At 42.6% G+C, this 23367-nt stretch overlaps 1 protein-coding gene and 1 long non-coding RNA gene across 2 annotated transcripts; one reads left to right on the plus strand and one right to left on the minus strand.

Annotated features, from left to right (window-relative positions):
- Positions 1-6279: 6279 nt before the first annotated feature.
- Positions 6280-12443, minus strand: SAYSD1 (SAYSVFN motif domain containing 1). Its single transcript, XM_043591307.1, has 2 exons — positions 12142-12443; positions 6280-6885 (listed from the first exon to the last, which is right to left on the minus strand). Exons 1-2 carry the CDS (start codon positions 12346-12348, stop codon positions 6541-6543), a joined length of 552 nt encoding a protein of 183 aa, XP_043447242.1. The 5' UTR covers positions 12349-12443; the 3' UTR covers positions 6280-6540.
- LOC122489478 lies at positions 12148-22340 on the plus strand. Its single transcript, XR_006298922.1, has 2 exons — positions 12148-12259; positions 21156-22340. It is a non-coding gene; the product is annotated as an uncharacterized LOC122489478 (long non-coding RNA).
- The last annotated feature ends 1027 nt before the right edge of the window (positions 22341-23367 follow it).

A 23367-nucleotide genomic window follows, 5' to 3' on the forward strand; every position in this document is an offset into this window, starting at 1 on the left:
ATGGATAGGAGGTATAAAGTAGCATAGGTATGTTGAGTTCCTCATCCTTCATAGTCACAGGTGACTGTAATTTAAGGCTAATAAATCAAGTAACAGTTTACAATTATATTTAAAAATGTAAAGTCAATTAACCAGTCAGTAGAATTGACAACTGATGAGCGGAGAGAAGTAGGGAAAAGGGGGAAATACTAACTTCTTATATTTATTTTTCATATGATATTAATAAATACTGCCTAAAATGCGAAAGGATTAAGCCATTAAAGTAAAAAAAAAAAACCAACAACTCTGGAACAGAAATATAAGTTTTCCAAATTATTGAAAGAAACACACACACACAAAGGGAAAAAAATTAAAACAAAACCAGAGACCGTGTGGTAAAATTACCACTATAAACACAAAGCATAACATAAAATGTGATGAGATAGATAAGGTTTCAATAAATATAAGTGGGTGAAACTCACCTAATAAAAGAAAAATATTTTCACAATGTATTCTAGAGTAAAATCCAACTACTGTCTATATACAAGCAACACACCTGATAAAAATGACTCAGGCTGAAAACCACAGTATGGACAGAGGCAGACTTGGTAAATTCACACAAAAAGAAAGCAGGGCACTTGGGATGAGCACTGGCTGGTGCATGGAAGCGATGAACCACGGGAATCTAGCCCCAAATTAAGAGCACACAGTACACACTGTATGATAGCCAATTTGACAATAAATTTTCTTTAAAAAAAAAAACAAATAAAAGACTACCATGGGGAAAGAAAAAAAAAAAGCAAGCAGGGGTCCCAATCTTACTATCAGATAAGGATGAATTCAGGGCAAAAGTAATAAAGAAAGCAGAGATGGTTTTTTATAATGATAAAAGGAATAATTTTTAATGAAGACCTAAAAATTATGCTTTTATATATTCCAATACCTGAAAATACTTAAAAAATACTATAATCTCATGAAAATTATGGATTAAAAGTATTAACAGAGATATTTAAAAAAGTTAATTTTAACTATTAATATTTTAACTAAATATTAAAAGAACAGTTCAGGGGCACCTGGGTGGCTTGGTCGGTTAAGCATCTGACTCTTGATTTTGGCTTAGGTCATGATCTTGTGGTTTGTGGGTTCGAGGCCTGTGTCTGGCTCTGCCCTGACAGTGAGGAACCTATTTGGGATTCTCTCTCTCTCCCCCTCCCTCTGCCCCTCCCCTGCTTGCTCTCTCTCTCAAAAATAAATAAACACTTAAAAAATTTAAAAAAAATAAAAGAACAGTACATTAAAATCAAGGGTCACTCATTCCAGGAATAAAAGGATGGTTTAATATGTGTAAATATATAACTGATTACATTAATTGGTCAAAGAGAAAAGTCATATAATCTCCACCACACTGAAAGAGATTTTGTGAAATGTGAAATCCATTCTTAATTTAAGAAGGAAAAAAAAAACTTTTAATAACATAAATACAGATGAATAATTATCTCTCCATTTATCCCAGAGACAACATCATGCTTAATGGGAAAATACTAAAGCATGTTCATTAAGGTCAAGAACAAGACAAAGACATCACTGACTATCATTCTGATTTAACATTTTTCTGGATGTTCTAGCCAATGTTATTAGACAAAGAGGAAAAAACAAGAGGTAAAAAAACTGGAAAAAGAGGAGTTAAATTTTATATTACTGGAAAAGAAAATAATTATCTACATGGAACATCCAGGAAAACAAGTAAAACACCATTATAATTAGTAAGAAAACTCAATAAAGGACAAGAGCTATAACAAAATTAATACACCAAAATCAATAGCTTATATATATGTTAACAACCAGTTGGAAAAAATAATATATGTTCTCAGAATGCATCACTTTTTCCCAAGCAAGCAATTCTCCCTCCAGATTATTACCTTTTTGCCAGGTGGTTTCCTGTGACTAAAAAGCCCTTTTGCCCCTGTTTTTTTGGGGAGTACCGGATGCTCTTTCAAACTCAATACAATATCACCTTCAGGAGGCCCTTCTTGACCCTAGGGTTCTGAAACCTCTTTTTCTCTGCTCTGGCCCTCATTTAGACTGCACACTCTCATAGCACTTACCACACTATCCTGTGGTAACTGTCTGATTATTGGCTGCCCCTTTCATCTGATTGTGAGCTCCTTAAGAAAAGGGACCTTGCCTTCATTATCAATGTGATAACTGATCATCAGAGCCGGGCACCTGGCCTAGAAAAGATTAGTTGCTCCACCAACGTCCACAGTTGATACTATGTTAGGCTTTTGATTCTCTTCATAAGAAATGACACAAACCTGAAGACAGACTGATGGATAAATGGATAAAGATGGGCAGATGGGCAATACTGCCTGCTAAGTCTAGAGGGGGGGTTGTTGTTTTATTTTAAAATATTGGTAAAATCACTTCTGGTAGCTTTCCGTGCCTTTTCCAGGACCTTTGATGAGCCCTTTCCTTTGTGAATCTTGAAGTGAAAAGAACATCCGAAAAAGCAGCACAAATGGTTCAGATAAACATCCCGGTGGGTTTTCCACATTACATAAGTTCCCAAGTGTGGGGAGAAGGGACCAGGATGTATAGCAGCAGCTCTATGCTACCCCCTGGTGGCAAGATGCTCATTGGCATCCCAGCCCCACCAGGTATCCTGGCTCTTACGGTGGATGGACTGTCTGCCCAAGCTCACTTATGGGTTCCACAGCAGCGCCAAGCCTAAATACAAATATTGGTTAACAGTGTGAGTGGCAGGAAACAAAACACAAAATTTCACTTTCTTCTGCCCAGATGACGATCATTGGTTTTGTCAATTGTGTAACTTCCTTTATTTTTTATTCTTTTGATTTTAGCACAGAGCTTATGAGCAGAGATCGGTCAAAAGGCAAATGTCAAAGACCTCCTAGACTCAAAGTACAATCCTAATAGCACAAAATACATATGCCCAGATCATCACTGTTACGACTCTAGAGCTTTTGAGAAAAGTCAATGTACCCACCAACTGTGACATTCACCTCTGTCCTGAACTGGAACCCTCAGAATGTGTCAGGGTTAGCTTGAAAGTGATAGTCCCAGAGGTACAATGTGGATGATTTAGTCTGGAGAACAGAGAAAACTGAGTGAGAACAGAGTAACAGTTCACCAGTCTGGAGGATGTTCCATGTCCCCTGAGATTAGATAAGTAATAACTTGCGGTAGCATTGGGGGTCAAGTCTTTCGGTTAAGAATTTCCTAAGAAGTGCCTAAATCTTGTACCCGGATTCTTCTTCTTTAGGGGTCACCAGGAAAAAAAAATATTTGGTCAGGAATAAATGCGGTCCTTGCCCAAGGCAAGGGGGATGCATTTGATAGCATTTTGGGGTCCATTCCAGCCCTACAAGTAGAGGTTCATTTAACAGTCTCTGTGAGTAGACAAGACGGGACAATGTGAATAGAAGCAAAAGCCAATTTACTTGTAAGATTTGGACAGAAATGACCTCACCTATGCACAGTGCACACAGCAATCATAGGGACTGAATGCATCTCTGGGATTTCAAGTTCCCTGGTGACAGAAGCAGCCTTTAATGGAAGCTGCTTGCTGAGCTAATGGTCGGGCCCTGAGTGGAAATTCTGAGATCAATAGGCCTTTCTAAATTCAGGAAATCAAGACTGCACCTAAAGCTTAATGGTCTGATAAGAACAGCAAATACATACTGTCCTTTCCTCTCTCCCCTGCCACGCATTTAATTGGTTCACACCCCACTTTTCCTAGAAGTTAGTGCTGTCATTACATGCAACCTTTGGCGAGGTGAGCAAGGAGAGGTGACAGATCGTGCACAGAAAATCCCATGAAAGATGGGCTTAAGGCAATCAAGCTCCACCTCATTATAAACAGCTACATTTTTAAAGAATGCTAGTGGGATCCACTCCTAAGCTGAGTCTCTTCTATGCCAAGCGGAGTCTCCACTTTGCTGAGATTGCTAATTGGATCATGTGTTCCCAATTTGGAGTTACAGGTGCTTTGCTTTAAGTAAAAGTTTGAATTACACATTTTTTAAACAAATTTTTTAATCTTTATTTTTGAGAGAGAGAGAGAGAGCAAGTGGGGGAGCAACAGAGAGAGAGAGAGAGAGAGAGAGAGAGAGAGAGAGAGAGAGAGAGAGAGAGAGAGAGAGAATGAATCCAAAGCAGGAGGCTGGCTCCAGGCTCTGAGCTGTTAGCACAGAGCCCAATGCAGGGTTCGAACTCATGATTCTCGAGTTCATGACCTGAGCCGAAGTTGGACACTCAGCCTACTGAGCCACCCAGGAGCCCCTGAATTACACATTTTAAAAATGAGAATTCTTTCCTAGAACAATGCTTATTGAGCAGGGCATTGTAGTGAGTCTCTGAATAGGGATATTCCTTGTATTTGGCTTTTATGAAATGTCAAAGCCCAAGTAAAATATCCAGGGAAGTGAAGAAAGCCTGAAGAAAATAAATCTGGAAACAAAATCATGTATCTGAAATATGATCAAACCTTGCCTGTTTAATAGGGGTTCACCTGTTTCCCATACTTCCTGGAGGCCCAGCTGAGACAGAAGTCACGGAAGAAAATACTTCTTTGTGGGGCACCTGGGTGGCTCAGTCAGTGTGTCTGACTTCCGCTCAGGTCATGACCTTATGGTTTGGTTTGTGAGTTCGAGCCCTGTGATGGGCTCTGCACTGACAGCTCAGAGCCTGGAACCTGCTTTGGATTCTGTGTCTCCCTATCTGCCCCTCCCCCATTCATGCTGTCTCTCTCTCAAAAAAAATAAAAATAAATTTTTTTTAAATAAAAAAAAAAGAAAGAAAGAAAGTACTTCTTCGTTAGCTATAGAGAACTTCTGGTCAAGTGAGGGTTCTGAGGGACAGCCAAAGTGCCTGTCAGCAAAGGGCTAGACAAAGCTGCTCCTCAGATCAGAAGAATTTTCAGCAAGGGCTGGAACACACGTGGTTGGCTACAAAGTGTGTTTCATGAGAACATCCCCTCTGTACGCTCCTAAAACTGAAACTTACTTCATTCTATTATTTTTTAAAATTATTTATTTAAAGTAATCTCTATACCCAACATGGGGCTTGAACTCATAACCCTGAGGTCAAGAGTTGCATGCTCTTCCAACTGAGCCAGCTAGGCACCCCATCTCACTCTATTATTGCTATTGCTTGTTTTATTTTGTCCACCAATCCCCCTCCCAGCTAGACTGTATGCTCAGCGCAATGGGAATATGTCTGCGTTTTCCCTCAAGTGCCTACCAGGGAGCTGGCATTCAATGAGGAAAAGTTACATTTAAATGGAGCTAAGGTTTGGCTATAGTAAGCAAATCAGGCAAGAAAGAAAAAAAAATTCAGCAATAAGCATCCATTATTTAAGAATATCTCATAAATATTAAAGTTACTGTCAGAATGAGTGAATAACTGAATTCTGAAGTTGAAATCCTACTGAGGAATCACTAATTTCTTAACATTTTAAAAGTTTCAGAAAAAAAGTATTGGTTTAAAACTAGACTCCTCTTACTCATCAGTATGATCCATAAAAAAAAAAAAAAAAGTATTTAATGGTTTGCTTTGGTCCAATTTTAATGAACCCAAACACCAACTTTGTACTGGAAGAGGAAGAACGACTGAAATCATGTCTGGTTACCCCTATTTACATAATTTCTCACCAGAGGCCCACAGGCAAAGAAAGGGACTGCTTACTCCAGAGCCCTCAGAATATAAGAAACAACCCACGCAGCCCATAAGTCTAGAGTTCCACTTCCACAGCTCTCATCTGAACACACTCAGGAATTTTTTTCTTGCTGAATTCATCATAAATAACCACTTACCAAATCTACCAATCTACCTCCCCTCGCCTGTCACTTAGGACTCTGTCTTCTCTTAATCTTCCTTCATTAAGTGGGAGCAGAATAACTGAGGAGAATGGAAGATGGTGATGGGCAATGGGGATCTGTTTCTGAAAAGCAGGTATTTTGAAGCTGTTTTATTTTTCATTACCATTAATGACTGAAAAAAAAAAAAGCAAGATTTAAAGCAGAAAACACAAAACAAAAACCAAAAAACAATGAAAAAACAAACATCATCAACAGCAACAAAAAAAAACCGAAAAACAAAAACTTGCAACTTAAATTTTTCAGGGGGAAAAAAAATGGTTTATAGCATATACGAAAAGACTTAAAGAGAACACTTATTTTAACACACCATTCCTTCAAACAGCTGGGTGTTTTAAAGTTATCTCCCCAATCCCTTTCTACTGCTTTACAAGTGCCTCTCTCAAATAATGAGACGAACAGCTCTCTTTTTTGAGTATGTACTTTTTATAAAGGGCATCATATCCACACTGAGTGTCATTCAAGGGGTTTCACCAAAACCAAAGAGAAGTTCAATGATAAAACCGCAGCAGAAGATTGGGGAAAGAATGCAGAAGTTCACAGCCACAGAACTAACCTGCAAGCTGTTCTTATAAGGTCTTGGGCACTTGAAATCAAACCCATGAGCCCATGTCCAGAGGCTATGAGGGAGCCATGTGGGAGGCTAGCTGCAAGAGAGCAGGGCCTATCTCCCCTCGAGGGGTCTAAACTGTAACTCGCGTTCCAACTGCTCTGCTGTCAGGGTGCCCTGGATGGCTTCGCAGCCTGGGTTGAACACCGAGTAGGCGCTCTTCTCTCCCTCTTTCCTCTCCTCGGGGCCTCGTGTCCCGACATACATCCAGTAGAACAAGGAGAGGACAAAATAGGCCAGGCCAAATTCCAGTTCCACAAACAATCCCAGCAAGACCAACCAGAGAAGAACCTTCAAGAAGGTGATGTTGATCAGGAAAGACTGGTCCTGTGGTGAAGGCAGAGGAATGGCTGTGTTCCGTGGTGGCTGTGACGTGCTGCTCCCCGGCTGAGCCACTTCCTAGGTCACACAAACAAATAGAAGTAAGAATAAAGGGTAATGGGGCTCAAAGGATAAAAACCAATCTGCAAAGACAGCTCTCATTGCTCTGGGAAGGCCTCCGGCTCATTGATTTCTATTTTCTTGCTCTGCTCCCTAAAACAATCATCTCCAAAGAGCTCACGTGCCCTGTTCCAACGGAATCAAAACTGATGTGCACTTAGTGAGCTGTGACCTGATAAAATCCTTACAGCATTCAGGTGGATTCCCATTCATGGGAGTCATTTCCTCAGATCAGTCTGCTGCTAACAAGAGCTAATTTGTGCCCCATAGAGAAACTCCCCAGTAAGTGATAATGCAGCAGCCACACCTACTGCTTCACACACAGAGTCAATGCTTATTGACTGGATTACATGAGCTGCAGTTTTGTGAGTGGCATGAGTCTAAAATGAGGACTACATGAAACCAGAAACAAAAATCCCTTTCACTTCTTAAAAACAAATCACCATTATAGCCACAACCTTTCCATCCCAGGACTGTCCTACACGCCACCAAGCCCAGGCAGTGTCTCCTAACTGGACTCCTTACCTCCTCTCTGCCTGGACTCTCCAAAACATCCTATGTATAGCTGCTAAATGAACTTCCTAAAACACCCCGCCCCCCAACCTTCTGTTCACAAACCTTCAACAAATTTTACTGCCTACAGCTTAAAATGTAAACTTCTTGGGCTGGAATCCATGCAAGGCCTTCCATTTATTCAACAGATAGAAATGCCAGTACACAGGCCCCTGCGTTGGGTGCGAATGGGAGATACAGATAATCAGATAGCTTTAGGGAGGCTTGATCTCTAGTCCAGTATTTTCCAAAATTTTTTGGGTATGATCCATAATAAGAAATACATTTTGTACTGTGACCCCATATATGTGTGTGTGTGTGTGTGTATATATATGTATGTATGTATGTATGTATGTATATATGAAAAAGTTTCACAAATCAACAAATATCTTCACCACACATGAAATTCTCATCTTCCATTCCACGTTTTTAAAATTTGTTTTTAACAGAGGACTAATCCTCTAAATTGATTTCACCACCCACTAACGGGTCACGATGTACAGTCTGTAAAACAATGATCTAAAAAATTAACTGTACGATACAATCCACAATCTACTGCTCTACTCCAGTTCAACAGGGCTTACTACCCAAAGACACTGCCCCCCCTTGTATCCTGCTCTGCTTCCTCTCCATTCTCAGCTCTGTGCCTTCCTTCCAGGCCAGCATGACTGGTGAACTGTGTATGCTTGACCTCTGCAGCTATCAAGGAGGGATTCCCCCTCTGCCTCCCAGAGCACTTACTGCCTCTTTGTCTCATTGAGCACCAAACTATATGCTCATTAAGTGTTGTGTTTTTAAGCTTATGTATTTATTTTGAGAGAGTGCAAGTGGGGGAGTGGCAGAGAGAGAGAGAGAGAGAGAGAAAGGGGGAGAGAGGGGGAGAGAGAGAGAGAGAGAATGAATCCCAAGCAGGCCCCACACTGCCAGCGGAGCCCAATGCAGGGCTCGAATTCATGAACCGTGAGCTCGTGACCTAAGCCGAAGTCAGACCCTTAAACCGACTGAGCCACCCAGCCACACCAAGTGTTTTTTCTTTTAATACAGTTCACATGTGTCCTTAGATTGCTACCAGGAGGCCAATGGACTACCATTTATCTTTTAGTGTCTCCAGAGCCAAACAGAGCACCCCACACGTAGGTTCTCAATACACTGCATAACTTTTAGTTCATTTCTTCAATTATATCCCCATTCCTCCCATGATAATTTAAAACGGGACCACAAATATTATCTGGTCTTGATAAAAAATATAGGTCATCTGATTTACATTGCTTCAGAAATTCTATTTTGTTGCAACCTTCTTTTCTAGTGTTAAGGTTGTAATTATTACCTTTTCTGTTAGACTGGAAAAGTCCTTAACATGCCATCAGCAACACACCCTCTCCTGACACACACACGTTTGTTAAGTAAATAAATGTCCCTTTCAGATTTGACCAGTGTGCACAATAGAGAAATCACTGAAAGTCTCAGCAGGGAACTAACATAATCTGATTTATATTTGAGACTACTCTGGCTGACAGGTAGAGAATGGGCTACAAGGCTAGAAGCAGGGACATTGTGAGTAGCTCACGCAGGAGGCTCAGTGAGAGAGAAGGGCCAGGCATAACTAGGGTGGTGACACAGAAGTCAGAGAGAAATGACTGACTGAAGGATGCAGAATACATTTTGAATGTGTACAACTTGAAATTTACTGTAAACTGAATTTATCATTGAAGGAGTATAAAAAGAATAATGCTTATGGCCACGATTTATAGCACACCTTTGAGACGCCCCATCTCCCATAATCAGGAGATAAGCACTGTTAATCCCAATTTACTGATAGGGAAACACTGAGATGTTAAGTAACTCCCCTAGAGTCACACAGCTAGTGACAGAGAGGAGACTGGTGTAGGATCCCAGCACAGCCTCCCTCCAAAGCTCTTTGTACTTAAATAGGGGCCTTTATGAGGAATGGTAAAGGGAAGGGTTAGAGAGCTAGGAGATGGGGGAATGGGTCAAACCAACTGGCAAAGGGAACAAACAAGAGGAGAGATATAGAAATTCCTCTACCTCCTTTGGCATTTGCTTTAGGACCAGTGTGGCTTCTGCTATGAAAGCTGTGTATGGATGCGTTTGTGGTCGTCACAGCACATAGAGGCATAGTTTAGGGCAAATACTTCCATTTCTCAAATACCAAGCTGCTTACCACCTCAGGGCCTTTGCACCTATGGTTCCTTTTGAGAGGAATGCCCCCTTCCCCTCACATCACCTGGATGGTTCCCTCCTCTCCTACAAATCTCAGCAAAAATGTGACCACATGTGCCCTTGTCCTTGTCCTGGGTTTCTCGAAGAGTGGCTTCTTCTTATGAAATGCCATTTCCTCAGGGAGGTCCTCCCTGCCCACCCAATTTAAAGTAGTACTCTGCACCTCTCACCCCCAGTTCACTATCATAGCGTCCTGTTCTTCCCCCCTTTCATAGCATTCATCATTCAGCTCTTTTGTTTATCATCTGCTGCCCCAAATGCAAGTTCTGTGAGAACAGGGCTTCCTCTGCCTTTATCCCACTGTTTCCCAGATTCGGGACAGTAGCTGGAACAGACTGGGCACAGGATATAATTTTGCTGAATAAATGAATGAATGATGGCAAGGAAAGGGAAGAAATTAGAAGGTGATTCCTGGGTTTGAGGGAGTGATGCAAAGGCTGTGTTTAGCCAGGTGACTCCAAAGGAGAGCATTTGAGCAGTGGGTCAGTCCGAGCCAAGGCTGGAGGGGCAGAGTCACAGGATGAGAGAGGATACCTTGGGCCTAGGAGGTGCTGGGGACTGCTGCAGGGTATGCCTGGGCAGGGAGACAGGGGGCTTCTGTGGGGTTGAAAAAAGTCACAAGCATTTTGGCCCCAATGTGGAACAAGCTTGTCACAGAAAGAAATGTTTGATCTTGGGGACTGCTTTCTTCGAGCTAAATTCGAGAGTGGAGGAAGGAGGATATGGATGCTTCCTTATCAATGACAACCAAGAAGCAATTACAAATAGAAGGCTAGAGAAATTTCTGACAAGCCACTGTGTGTCTCCAAAATGATTAAGAGAGATGGATTGTAAATTGGGAGAAAGAAAAAAACAATTTAATGAGAATTTTCACACCAGAGCAAACCCACGAATGATAACTGAGCCAATGAAAATGAGCTTAAGACAGAGTCCCTTATGAAAAACAGAGTAATTAATAAGAACAACTGGAGATCCAGCATTTCCTGTCATCCTTTTGTCGGGACATCAGCTTTTAGGTTTTTAATAATGGAAACTTTCTCCAAGTTCAGCTTCTCTGGGTCCAATTCAATGATCTCATACTCCTTTGGAAATGAGACACACAGGCAAAAAACTCATTGTGTGGGCTAGACATTGTTTTTTAACTGTGGAGAGGAAAAAGGGTAAGGGAAGTAGATTCTAAAATCTTAACCAATTGTGCTCAGTGAGTTCTAATCAACAATGAAGTTATCCTGAGATAAACCACATGCAAGGAAATAGATTGTCTGAACCCTGCTGCACTCTCTTTCTGCAAGTCTGATGGAACCCTGCGTGTTATGGAGAATAGTATCTAATCAAAACTGAGTAACCATAAGTTCTCCTTGGTTTAAAAAAATTGCCTAAAACCAGATGTTGTGCAATAATAAATGAACTAAGAGAAATAATTTTAAGAGGAGTAAGGTACATTTCTGCTCCAATACATTTTCATTTTCAAAAGGAATTTTTTGGCTATTACACTTTTGAGATAGGAAGGCTTTGTCACAGATTGTCTCAAGGCACCTATTTTCCCTCCATGTTGTGTCCTGTATTCCAACATAGATAATCTAATCTCCCACACAGGGCACCTTGCCACTCTACTCCTGAGTGAAAACGAAATGAAAATACCAAGTTCATCTGAACATTAAGAGAATACTAAAGAATCAAAGGGTGGAAAGGCTATCATACTAATCTAAATAATGCTTTCACCTGAACATTCACCAGAGAACTTGAGTAAGTTTCCCTAGTTAATAGAGGTGCACAAGCATCTGCGGCCTCTGGCAGTTACACAAACCACACTTTTGCACGTTTGTATTCAAATGCTATTTCTAAAGCACAGGCTTTCTGGGCTACTGGCTGCATGTGTCCCAGGTGCGAAATGAAAGGAAGCCTTCATTACTGCCACTTTTTAGCAGTATCCAATTAGACCTTTACCCTCCATTAGCGGAGGGCTGCAGCTGAAAGCGGTGGTGGAGAAGTTCCCGGAGGCTACAGGGCATCACAATAACTGAACGCGCTGTGAGTAACTCAAGGGCAGAGGTGTTTTCTTCCAGGACCCTAGACCATCGCTTCCCGACCGGAATCAGGATCTGCGTGGGTCGCGGGCTGGAAAGAAAATGTCAAAGCGAAGGATCAGTGCAGACACGTGTGGCCCGAGATGCCAGGCTCTGGCCCTCAACAGTCGGGAGGCGCCGGCAGCCCCGCCCCGCCAGCGAAGGTGGGAACCAGAGGAGGGGACTGGACTCGCGCTCCTCCGCGTGGTGGGCGGGGACGGCTCCTCGGTGGGGGCGTGGCCTGAAGGCCGCCACGCGATGGGCGGGCAGTGGGTGTGGCCTCAGCCGGATTTTACTGGGTGGACACGACAGCGTCCCTGAAGCTAGGTCCCGGGAGACGAGGCCTTCCTCTCACCTGAGCGAGGCTGGGCTGGGCCCGGATATTCGCGGGCCTCGGTTTCCACACCAGGAACCGTTTTAGCCAGCCTGGAGCTGCCTTTGGAGTCGCAGCTGCTTCCGCCTTCTTCCCTGAGGTTTGTGCACTCCGGCTCGAAGTGTTGGGTTCGGCCGCCAGCCCGGCCCGTTTCCTGGCCTCTCGGAACTCGGCTAACCGCTGTTCCATGGCGCGCGCCTCGCTCCCCGCACGCCCTGGAGCGCGCACCCGCCGGGCGGCCTCCTGCCCTCCGCTTTGCCCGGCGCCTGGCCGCAGTGCGCCTGCGTAGCGGCGGCTCTGTGCCGCGCGTGCGTGCTGGGGGCCAGGGACTCAGCGAGCACCAGTGTTTGTGACGTTCGTTGGGCTGAATGTACAGCTAATAATGCCCTCTAAACGCTAGTGGACGGAGTGTCAGCCTCTCAGGGCAAATGGCTAAGCATCCAAAGCATAGGGGTGCCTAGCTGCCTAGTCGGAAGAGCATGCGACTCTTGATCTCAGGGTTAGAGTTCAAGACCCACCTTGAGTTAGAGATTACTTAAATAAAAACTTAAAAAAATTTTTTTTAAAGCATAAAGACTGTTCCATTGGCCCCCTCTCTTCCGCGGGCTCTTCCGAGGAAAGTTCTCCAGTGCTCCATCTCACTTCAGGGATCTAAAGGGAACATCCCTTTAGCAGTTAGGCGCTAGTATTGCAGGCCAGTTTCAAAAGGTGGTCCCAGGGCATTAGAGAAGGCCCATCATATCTGGGAGGTTCTGGTGCCAAAAGGAACACAGTATAGTCTCCCCTTTTCCTTTTGATACGCCGATCTTAGCACTTGGAGGTGACTCACCTCTCACATAGACAGGCAGGCCATACAGATCATTGTCACTGCTTTTACCACAATGCAAACTACCTCTCGATGTGTCTAGATAGGTCAGAGACTTAAGAAAAAAACACTTATCGGTGTGCAACTTAAAATACACAAATCTTAAGTGTGGGGCTCAATAGGTTTGTAATTATGAATACACCTCTGTAAGTATTGTACTATCTAGAAAAAGAACGTTTCTAGTACACTGAGGAGCCCCTTATCCCCTCTCCCAATCACTATTCACCCAAAAGACTCAGGTGTCTGTTAGATTTTTAAAGCTCTAAGCATCTAGCGAAGTGCCACTCACATAATTGAGACTCAAGTATTTCTTGGATCTTGCTGAGTTTTTGAGTCAAGAAACTAGATGAAGTAGAATGGAGTCTCATTCATTTAACAAATATTTATCAAGACCGTGCTGTGTGTCAAGTGTTGTGTCTGGCACTAGAGATGCTGGGATGAATGAAATACATCCGTTTTATTAGCACTTACTTACATTCTAAATAGACAAATGCGTAACTACATATTTATATTTAATGTAATGTCAGATACTGACTAGTGCTATGAAGAAAAATAAAGTAAGGAATAGAGATGGTGGGACTATTTACAGCTGATGACCAGGGAAGACTTCTCTGAGGAATTGCCATTCCCACAGAGACCTAAGTGAAATGAGTGAGGCATGCAGGTATCTGGAAAAGAATGTTTCAGTGATGGGAAACAGCAAGTGCGAAGGTTCTGAGACCTTAAGTGTACTCTTGACTTGCTCATAGAACATCAGGGAGGCCAGTGTAACCAGTGCAGAGGGAAGAAAATAGTAGAAAATAAATACTCACAGATATCCAGATGTGAGGCCCTATAGGCCAACGTAAATACTTTGTATTGCATTCTGAGTGTGATGGTAGTGATTGGAAGATTTTGAATAGGAGATGACATGACATGACATTTTTAAAGGAGTACACAGGCTGCTTCAGATGGGGTCCTGGAAGAGTGCAAGGGTAGAAGAAGGAAAACCAGTTTAGGAGCACAGTAGGACAAGAGAGACTGGCTGTTTGGGCTACAGTAGTGGTAATGGGGGTGGTCAGATTCTGAATATATTTTGAAGAGCTGAGCCACATAATGTGTGGATTGATTGGATGTGGAATGTGCAAAAAAGGAATCAAGCATGATAGATTTCTGCCATTCTCTCTCCCTCCTGACTACATACCCTGAGCAACCAAGGGAATGGTGCTGGGACCCTCTACTGAAATGAGGGGAGACTAGGAAGGGAAGAGTATGGGATGAACATGGAGAGCTTTGTTTTTGACATGCCAAGATGCTTGTTTGAGATGCTTGTTGGATATCCAGTGTAGGCAATTGGATGGTGAAAATGAGTTCAGGGAAAAGTCAGGACTGGAGAAACATACTGGGAATCATCCACATGTATGATATTTAAAGCCATAAAACTAGAAGAGATCAAATAGAAGGTGAATGTGGATAAGGAGGAAAGATATTGGAGGAGTGAGCCCTGAATAGAGATGGTTTGTAAGACAGAAAAGAATGGGGTCATTATAACACAATGACCTTTGATAGAGAAACCACAGAGAAAATTTCTTGCCCATCTTGGTGTCTGGAGTAGGCCTGCTTCTCTCGAGAGACTGGAGGTTCTTTTATTGATTGTGTTTCCCACTTGATAATGACTCTGAGACCTTAGAGCTATATTTATGGTCTACTTCTAGTGGGTATTTACACTTAAGGCATGTAATTTGTGGGCTCTTGTAATCAGGGTCCCTGGCAGGAAAAATAACACTTCCAAACAGATTAAGTAGGGAGAGTTTCATGAAGGAGTTATTACAGAGGTGTGACATGATTAAGGGAGCCAGTCAGGGATGGTTCACAGGAAGTGTTACCAGCCTCTGGGCTTCAAGCAACAAGAGGACACAGTGGTCATCAGACCGCTTGAGACCTGTACTATAGGAAAAGCCCAAGAAAGGGGAGCCCTTCAAGGAGGACAGACCAGGTAGGGAAGGAGGGAAAAAGGATCAGAAGAAGCAAATGGAGACTATCCAGCCAAGTACTAATGCCATTCCAGGCCCATCTTGCTTTGGTAACCTGATTTTCCCTTTGCCTTGTCTTCTGATTTATTATACGTTGATTTTGTCTCAGAACTTTGTAAAACCTCTTTAAATCCTTTTCTGGAAAAGGTCGAAAGAATGAAAAGTTATGGTGAAAGAGATGAAGAACAATTCCTGCTGCATTAATAACTTGTATTTTCTTTTTGGATAAGATTATAAAGGAAGTCAATAAGAAAGGTCCCAAAGTGTGCTTAATGTGTGAATTTAATTTTTATTATAAAATAGTTTGTACATAGTAAATTTAGTGTATATGTATGTGTATACACACACACACGTGGGGCCAATTGGTATATTTACACATATATATCATATTTGTACATTAAAAGGAATAAAATATTCACATGCCCTGTGATATATTAAGTCTTTGGCCTCAATACTTCATTTTTTGCATCTGTGCCATAAAAGGCAGAGTATACTTTCCCATTCCTTGACTTTGAACTCAGCCACACAGGTTGCTTTGGCCAATAGAATAATGGCAACATTATGCAAGCAGAGGCTTGAAGCATCTTTGTCTTATTGAATGCACCCTCTTAATACTGTGTACTGCCATGAGTTGAACTTGTAACGGCTAGCCAGCTGGTCTAAGAATAATGAGAGTCAGGTGGATATATAGTCACCCAGCTGACATACAGACCTGCAGTTTAAAGCTGAGGTGCCCAGCTGAGCCCAACCTCAAATAGCTGACCCTAGCTTACCCCAAGAGGTATAAAAAAATAAATGCTTATTTTATGTCACAGAAATTTTGTGGGTTTTATTACACAGAAAAAGCTACTCAAGAATAAGAACATTTCTCTGTGTGCTTGTGGTCCATTCCTGACTCCTTCCCACCTCTTCAATCTACTAACGTAGTGAGTTACATTAATAGATTTTCTGTTAAAACATCCTACATTCCTGGAATAACCAAAACTCAGTCACTTTATAAAATACAAAATTCAAAGCTAGATTCAGTTTAGTAATTTTTAAAGGACTTTTGCATCCGTGTTCATTAATGAGATTATTTTCTGTAGTTTTCTTTTCATGTACTATATTTGAAAGGTTTTGGTTTTAGGATTATACTAGCTTTATAAAATAAACTGAAGGGTGGCTCCATCTTCTCCCCCACTCCCATTTTCTAGAACAGTTTGAATAAAATAGGAATTAACCTATTTCTTGAAGGTTTGGTAGGACTTTATAGTAAAAGAAACACCAGAAAACTGGTGTTTCCTTAATCAAGTAAATAAATGTAAGCTACAGTTAAATGGACTAGTCAACACAAACTTACCAAAAAAGTGTTAAGAAATGGATCAACATTAGTCTGTCCTGTCTGATGTTTTTGGGAGTGGCCTGGATGAAAATTTTAAAAGGCATTTTATCATAATTTCAGGTGACAAAAATTTAGTAGAGAAGATCTATAATTATGTCTGTAGGGAAAACTGAAATAAATTTGATTCAGTTTTTCGTGTTGAAAATATTGTGGAGATGCTTGGAGGGAACTCCACCTCCTTCTAGATTTGCATTTGTGTTTTTATGTCTTTGTTTTTGTTTCTTAGTCATCTGCTTGAGACCAGTTTGTTTCAATAGGATTCATAGCTTTTCCCTGACCACAGACTGGAGGGGAGGGGGGCGTGTGTTGTGGGTGCTTCAGCTGCTACAGTCGATCCTGTTGTCATGGTGAGAAAGGATCCCCCCCCCCCATGTTCTATGCTCTTTCAGGTCCTATCCCTGTAGGTACTGCATGTTGGGTTCTTAGCACTATGCTTTATATGACAAGCCATAGCATATGCAGAGCAGAGTGACCTGGATAATGATCTTTCTAGAATAGGTTTCTCAGCCTTGGTTCTTTAGACCTTTTGGGCCAGATAATTCTTTGTTGTGGAGGCTGTCCTGTGCCTTGTAGCACCCTTACCAACATCCTAGGCCACAGCCCATTGCTGCCAGTAACTCTCCCTACTAGTTTTAACAGCCAAAAATGTCTCCAGACAGAGGTTCCTCAGAAAATTAAAAATAGACCTACCCTATGACCCAGCAATAGCACTGCTAGGAATTTATCCAAGGGATACAGGAGCACTGATGCATAGGGCCACTTGTACCCCAATGTTCATAGCAGCACTCTCAACAATAGCCAAATTATGGAAAGAGCCTAAATGTCCATCAACTGATGAATGGATAAAGAAATTGTGGTTTATATACACAATGGAATATTACGTGGCAATGAGAAAAAATGAAATATGGCCTTTTGTAGCAACGTGGATGGAACTGGAGAGTGTGATGCTAAGTGAAATAAGCCATACAGAGAAAGACAGATACCATATGGTTTCACTCTTATGTGGATCCTGAGAAACTTAACAGGAACCCATGGGGGAGGGGAAGGAAAAAAAAAAAAAAAGAGGTTAGAATGGGAGAGAGCCAAAGCATAAGAGACTGTTAAAAACTGAGAACAAACTGAGGGTTGATGGGGGGTGGGAGGGAGGAGAGGGTGGGTGATGGGTATTGAGGAGGGCACCTTTTGGGATGAGCACTGGGTGTTGTATGGAAACCAATTTGTCAATAAATTTCAGAAAAAAAAAAAAAAAAAATGTCTCCAGACAGTGTCACGTGTACCCTGGGAGTCAAATTTGTCCCAGGTTGAGAATGACTAGTTTAGAGACCATATTGTAGTAAGAGTGGTAAGGACAGTGGGTGATTTGGGCCAGAGAAGAGGAGTCATAGTGAAAATATACCAGTTATTTTTAGAAACTATTAAAAGAGATATTGGGCGGGGGGGAGGGGAATCATTCTATGGGGCTCCAAAAGGCAGAATTGAGGCCAACGGTCAGAAATTACAAGGTAATATATGGTGCTGACTGGGTGGCCCAGTCAGTTGAGCCTCTCTTAGTTTCAGCTTAGGTCATGATCCCAGGGTCATGAGATCAAGCCCCATGTTGGACTCCACGCTGAGCAGGGAGCCTGCCTAAAATTCTGTCTCTCTCTCTCTCTCTTCCCTGCTCGTGTGCTCTCTCTCTTTCCCAAATAAAAGAAAAAAAAAAAGAAATTACAAGGTAATATATATGGAATCTTTAAAAAATTAAAGGATTTTTCAGCAACTCAGTTATTTCCAGCGACAGCATGGCATCCTCAGAGGAGTGAGCTCTCCCTAGTAGTAGCAGTATTCAGTCAGAAGGTGACCACTACCTCTCAGGAATGTTGTAGAGGGGCTTTCTGAACTGGAGAGATTTGGTTAGCCTAAATGGAATACTTTGGGGCATCAGGCTAAGAATATGTCATATAAGGTGTTGGTACCACTGGGGCAGAACTCACTATGGCTGCACCTGCTGATGGCTTATTTCTATAAGCACCTGCGGGCTTTCTCTGGCTGCATGAATGTGTTCAACTAGTGCATGAGGCACACTGGCAGCAGTTGGGGGGTATTCCCACCATCCCTCAAAGAGCCTTCAACCAACTGGGGGTGGGAGTTGGTAGGTAAATACCCCAGCTCCCTCACTCCTTTTTTTCTCCCCCCTCACTCCTCATGGGTTATGACTCTGAGGTACATTCCACAGAGTCTCCCAGAGATCTTCAGAAGAAAGGAGCCTCAGTTGCCCACAGTAGTACCTGCTCATTAAAGCATCCTTTATCACTTTTCTTCCCTTTCCTGTCTCACTTTCCTGCTGTCCAGTCAGTGCTCTCGGGACTCACTTCCTCAGTAAACTTCTTCCATTCAAATCATTATCTTAAGATCTTCTTCTTGGGGCGCCTGGGTGGCTCAGTCGGTTAAGCGGCCGACTTGGGCTCAGGTCATGATCTCACAGTCCGTGAGTTTGAGCCCCGCGTCAGGCTCTGTGCTGACAGCTCAGAGCCTGGAGCCTGTTTCAGACTTTGTGACTCCCTCTCTCTGACCCTCCCCTGTTCATGCTCTGTCTCTCCCTGTCTCAAAAATAAATAAAACGTTAAAAAAAAAAAATCAAAAAAAAAAAAAAAAAGATCTTCTTCCAAGAGAGTCTAAGGCAAGACCACACTGCAAGACCTAAGCAAGGCAGAAAGGGAAGTAAACCAGAAGGCTAGTTGGTAGTTCCCATTTACTAGACCCCTGTCTTTAAGTTTAAAGCAAGCAAAACAGGGATTTTGACTAGCACAGTCCAAGGAGAATATTTGGAGATGGGAATAAAGAAGTTAAAAAAGAGGAAGAGAAGGCCAGTGCTTCAACTAAAGCAGCCTGGGCCAGCTTCTGGGAAGATGGGTTGGCTTACGTGTTATGTTGAACCCCGTGGAGAACAGGATCCAGTCATTCTATGATTCAATCCTCCAAGGACTTTAGAGACCAATTAGTCAGCAAGTGTTGACTAAAAACTTGTTATAGGCCGGGCCCTGTGCCAAGCTTTGAGGATGCAGAGAGGTATAAAATACAGTCCCAGCCTTTAGGAGTTTAAGGTCTAGTTGAGGAGGCAGACTCATTAAAAGACAACTATACATGAAGGTCTGGGAGAGCAGAAGAGGGTCACTAACTCAGGCTGGGGAGAAGTATGACTTCCTTAGATTTAAATATGGGGAAACTGAGGCCAGCAAAGGCAAGCTGATGAGGTATAATCCCTGGGCATTGCTGTAGACAATACATATTTCTGGTGATAGTTTCTTTCTTTGTAGAACTACCTGTTGCATTTGCATTGGAAAATGTTGCCGCATGACCCCCTTGACCCGCCCTCCCCCCCACTTCTTCTTGGCTTAGTGGTCACAACTGCTTTTGCTTGACAGCTACTGCTGGTTTGAGCTTTGCCTTTTTTGTCCCCTACCCAATTTATAGGGATCCTGTGTTCCTAAAGAGCCCAGCATTCTCTGCCCAATCCCATTATCTGAAGCTTCCTCATTACCTCCTTCAGCCGTCTTTAAATCCCTTTAGCTCCCAAATCTCAGGTTTTGACAGTTTCCCTGCCCACCTGACTTGCCCTGCATTATTCTATTTTGAGTCCTTTTGTGCTTAGCTCTGATGCTCAGAGAAATGCCTCCGGGGTTTGTAGGACAGATGATCAGACAAAGCCCACAAAATTATAGCAAAGATAATCTATATGTAAATCCCATCCCCAAACTCTTCTTAAAATGATCTCTGAGTATTTGGAGAAGAACATTTTGCAAGTTGAGGATGCACAAAATGCCATAGGTGTTGTGTTTCAGGTAAGCTTGTTCCTCCCTAGTTATATATGGGAATAAACTTGGGAGGAAGACAAGCTTTTGCCCTTTTAAGTCCTTTGAGGGGTGCCTGGGTGACTCAGTTGGTTGAGTGTCTGACTCTTGGTTTCAGCTCAGGTCATGATCCCAGGGTCATGGGAACGAGCCCTGCATCAGGCTCTGCGCTGAGCATGGAGCCTGCTTGGGATTCTTTCCCTCTACCCCTCTCCCTCCCTCCCTCTCTCCCTCTGAAAAAAAAAAAAAAAAGTCCTTTGAAGAAGTGGGCTGTTTTGCTAAAATATATGCACAAGTGCCCAGAATGGTGTATATCCTAATTCTTGACAAGAATAGCTGCTCCTGCATTTCTCTCTAGCCATTGACCTTCCAGAGTCTTGCCTGAACATGGGGGTTAGGGGTCCAAATGGACCCATCTTTCATCCTAATAGCATTAGCTGCTGCTAAGGCTTGGAGGGAAAGCTGGCCCCTTCTGCGTGACTTAGCAGCAGGAACACTGCCAGGGCGCCTGACTCTGCCTGGTTGTCGCCTGCTCAGCTCTTAGTCATTTCCATGCTCTGCACCCTGGGGAGCCATTATTGCTCCTGTAGTAAGGTGGACATGATGGAGGTGAAGTGAGGCAATTCTTACCCAACATCCAGCCTCCTTCCAACTTGTGTGTTACTTTTCTAGATTCGTATCCTACAGAAAGGAGATATTCTATCTAAATTCTTCCTGAAACAAACAAACAAACAAACAATCACACTTTTTTTTAACCTTGAGGACCAGTTGAGTAATTCACTATCAACAACGAATACTTGTTGCGCTCCAATAATAGTTGATCTTTGTGGAGTGATTTCTGTGTGCCAGGTACTCTGCTATACCCTGAAAATCATTATGCTTTTTAATTTTTCTCAACAACTCTTCAGGAGTGCACCTGGACAGAGATGAAGTGATTTGATGTCATACAGCATGCAACGAGCAGGGCCAGGATTCGAACCTGAGTCTGACTCCAGAGCCCAGGAATCCACTTATTCTGCCTTCTCCTCTGTGCAGACCACTTTCAAGGTTCTATGAATACAAACAGGTATACATTTTGATCTCTGGCCTTCAGAAACCTTACAGACATGCTGAGAAGATGAAACAAGAACATGAAATGCTAAGTAATGCCCAGCACCATCTGCTAAGTGTTCTGTCCATGCAACAGACAGGCAGGAACTTATCAGGCAGAGGAGAAGATCTGTGAGGCCAGGGTGGTCTAAAAGGCTCCATGGAGGAGCATGGCATTTGACTGGCCTCAACAGACAGAGAACTTAGGTAAGCTGAGAGAAGGAAATCAACTAAGGTACAGAGGACTTCGAACACATGGGTTCAAGTCCCAGCTCTGACATTATCTGTACAATCCAAGGAAAGTCCTTATCCTCTACTGCCCCATTTCCTTTACTATAAAGAGAAAGGCTCAAAGAGGTGACATGGAATAGTGGGGAGAGCAGAAGTTTGGAACCAGAAGAAGCCTCAGAGAGGTGGGGAGGGAGGGGGTAGTGATTTAAGGGGGCCAGGATGTTGACAGAATTCTCTCTTGACAAGTAGTGGTTCCCTGAGTAATCACTATGATAATCCATTGAATGGTAAAAGTCAAACAAACAAGAAACCCTAGCTTCTAACTTTTATTTTGCCTTAAGCAAGGCAAATTGTCCCTCTGTTTCTTTATCTATAAATGGAGGGATGATACCTCACAGGAGGGTATCAGGATGAGCTGAGCTGATAGAGGGTGCCTGGAAGTACCTGAATCATTGTAGATGCTTAGTCAACATAGAGAGCTAAGAGAGTAGGAAACAAGCATGTCCATACCCAATGGGTAACCAAAGGCCTGGGAAGAAACAGAGGGAAGAAAAGAACATCTTCCTAAGCCAGACATAATGGAATGCATGTGGAGAATTGGTATGTTGGTAGGTTTTTAGACCAAGGAAGATACTATTCATCTGAGATGGTTGAATTCAGATTGTTTCCATGTCAAAAAACTGACATATCGCCTCTGTTTCTGTCTTCTTCCCTGACTCCTATCACCCTCCAGAGCTTGTTTGAACTAAAATAAACCTCTTCCATTACCTTAATAGGCTTGGGTTAAATGTACTCAACCACTGACCTCACTTTGAGGTTGATTTGAGGTGGTATTGATAGGCCTGTCAATCAGCCAGCCTCCCACAGTCTATTTGTAGGAGCCATTGGGCATTCCTGTCCACCTCACAAAAAATCTGGCTGGCCAGGACACTGGAATGAGCCCCTTTATGAATCTGGGATTTTCATTAGGAAGTTAATAATAGGGGAAACCATATAATAATAGGGGAAACCATGTAGCACTTATCATTGGCTTTCAGTCTCCTTCCTTAGCAGGAGCTGCTCAAGACATGGAGAGATTGCACTGTGAGGGATTCTCTGATTGGAGTTTTTATCACATCACCACACCCTCTTTTTTTCTCCCCCCCCCCCAAAACCCACTCCCAAGCTCAAGCCTCATTACTCCCTGCTGCCCCTTAAAACCCTACTCTTTATGCCAATTTATAATTTTTCAAACGTGCTATGTTGTTTCCTGGCTCCATACGTTTGTCCACACTTTTTCTTTTTATCTGGGACACACTTTCCTCCCTCCTCAGCTATTAAGTGACACTCGTCTTACATACTTAAATATCTCCTTCTCTATAAATTGTCCTAGATATTCCCCAGAATATCTTGTTCCCCAGATATTCTTCTAGCACCAACTGTATCCTCTTTATGAGTAGCCTTTATGACCTGGATTACAGTGGTTGGTTTCTAGTAGGTTATAGTTTAAGATTTTTGAGTAAAGACAAAAAATAATAGTAGCTTGAACCAGATAGAAGTTTATGTTTCCTTCTAGGCATCACTTGAGAGTACCATTGGGCAGTGACCCAGGCCTCCTCTACTTTGATCTTCTGCCATTCCTAGTGTATTGGCCAGTATAGTGCAAGTGGCTCACAACCAAATGAGAATTCTGTGGGTTGCCTTAATTTCAAAGCCAACTTCTTAACCACTAGGTCATATTACTTCGATTAGTGAAGCTGAGCTCATTGCAGATTGGGGAGGAAGATGTGAAAAAATGTTAGAAAATTTCAAGGTATATTG

The sequence above is a fragment of the Prionailurus bengalensis genome, chromosome B2 (genome assembly GCF_016509475.1).
Source record: "Prionailurus bengalensis isolate Pbe53 chromosome B2, Fcat_Pben_1.1_paternal_pri, whole genome shotgun sequence".
In the NCBI taxonomy this organism is placed as follows: Eukaryota; Metazoa; Chordata; class Mammalia; order Carnivora; family Felidae; genus Prionailurus; species Prionailurus bengalensis.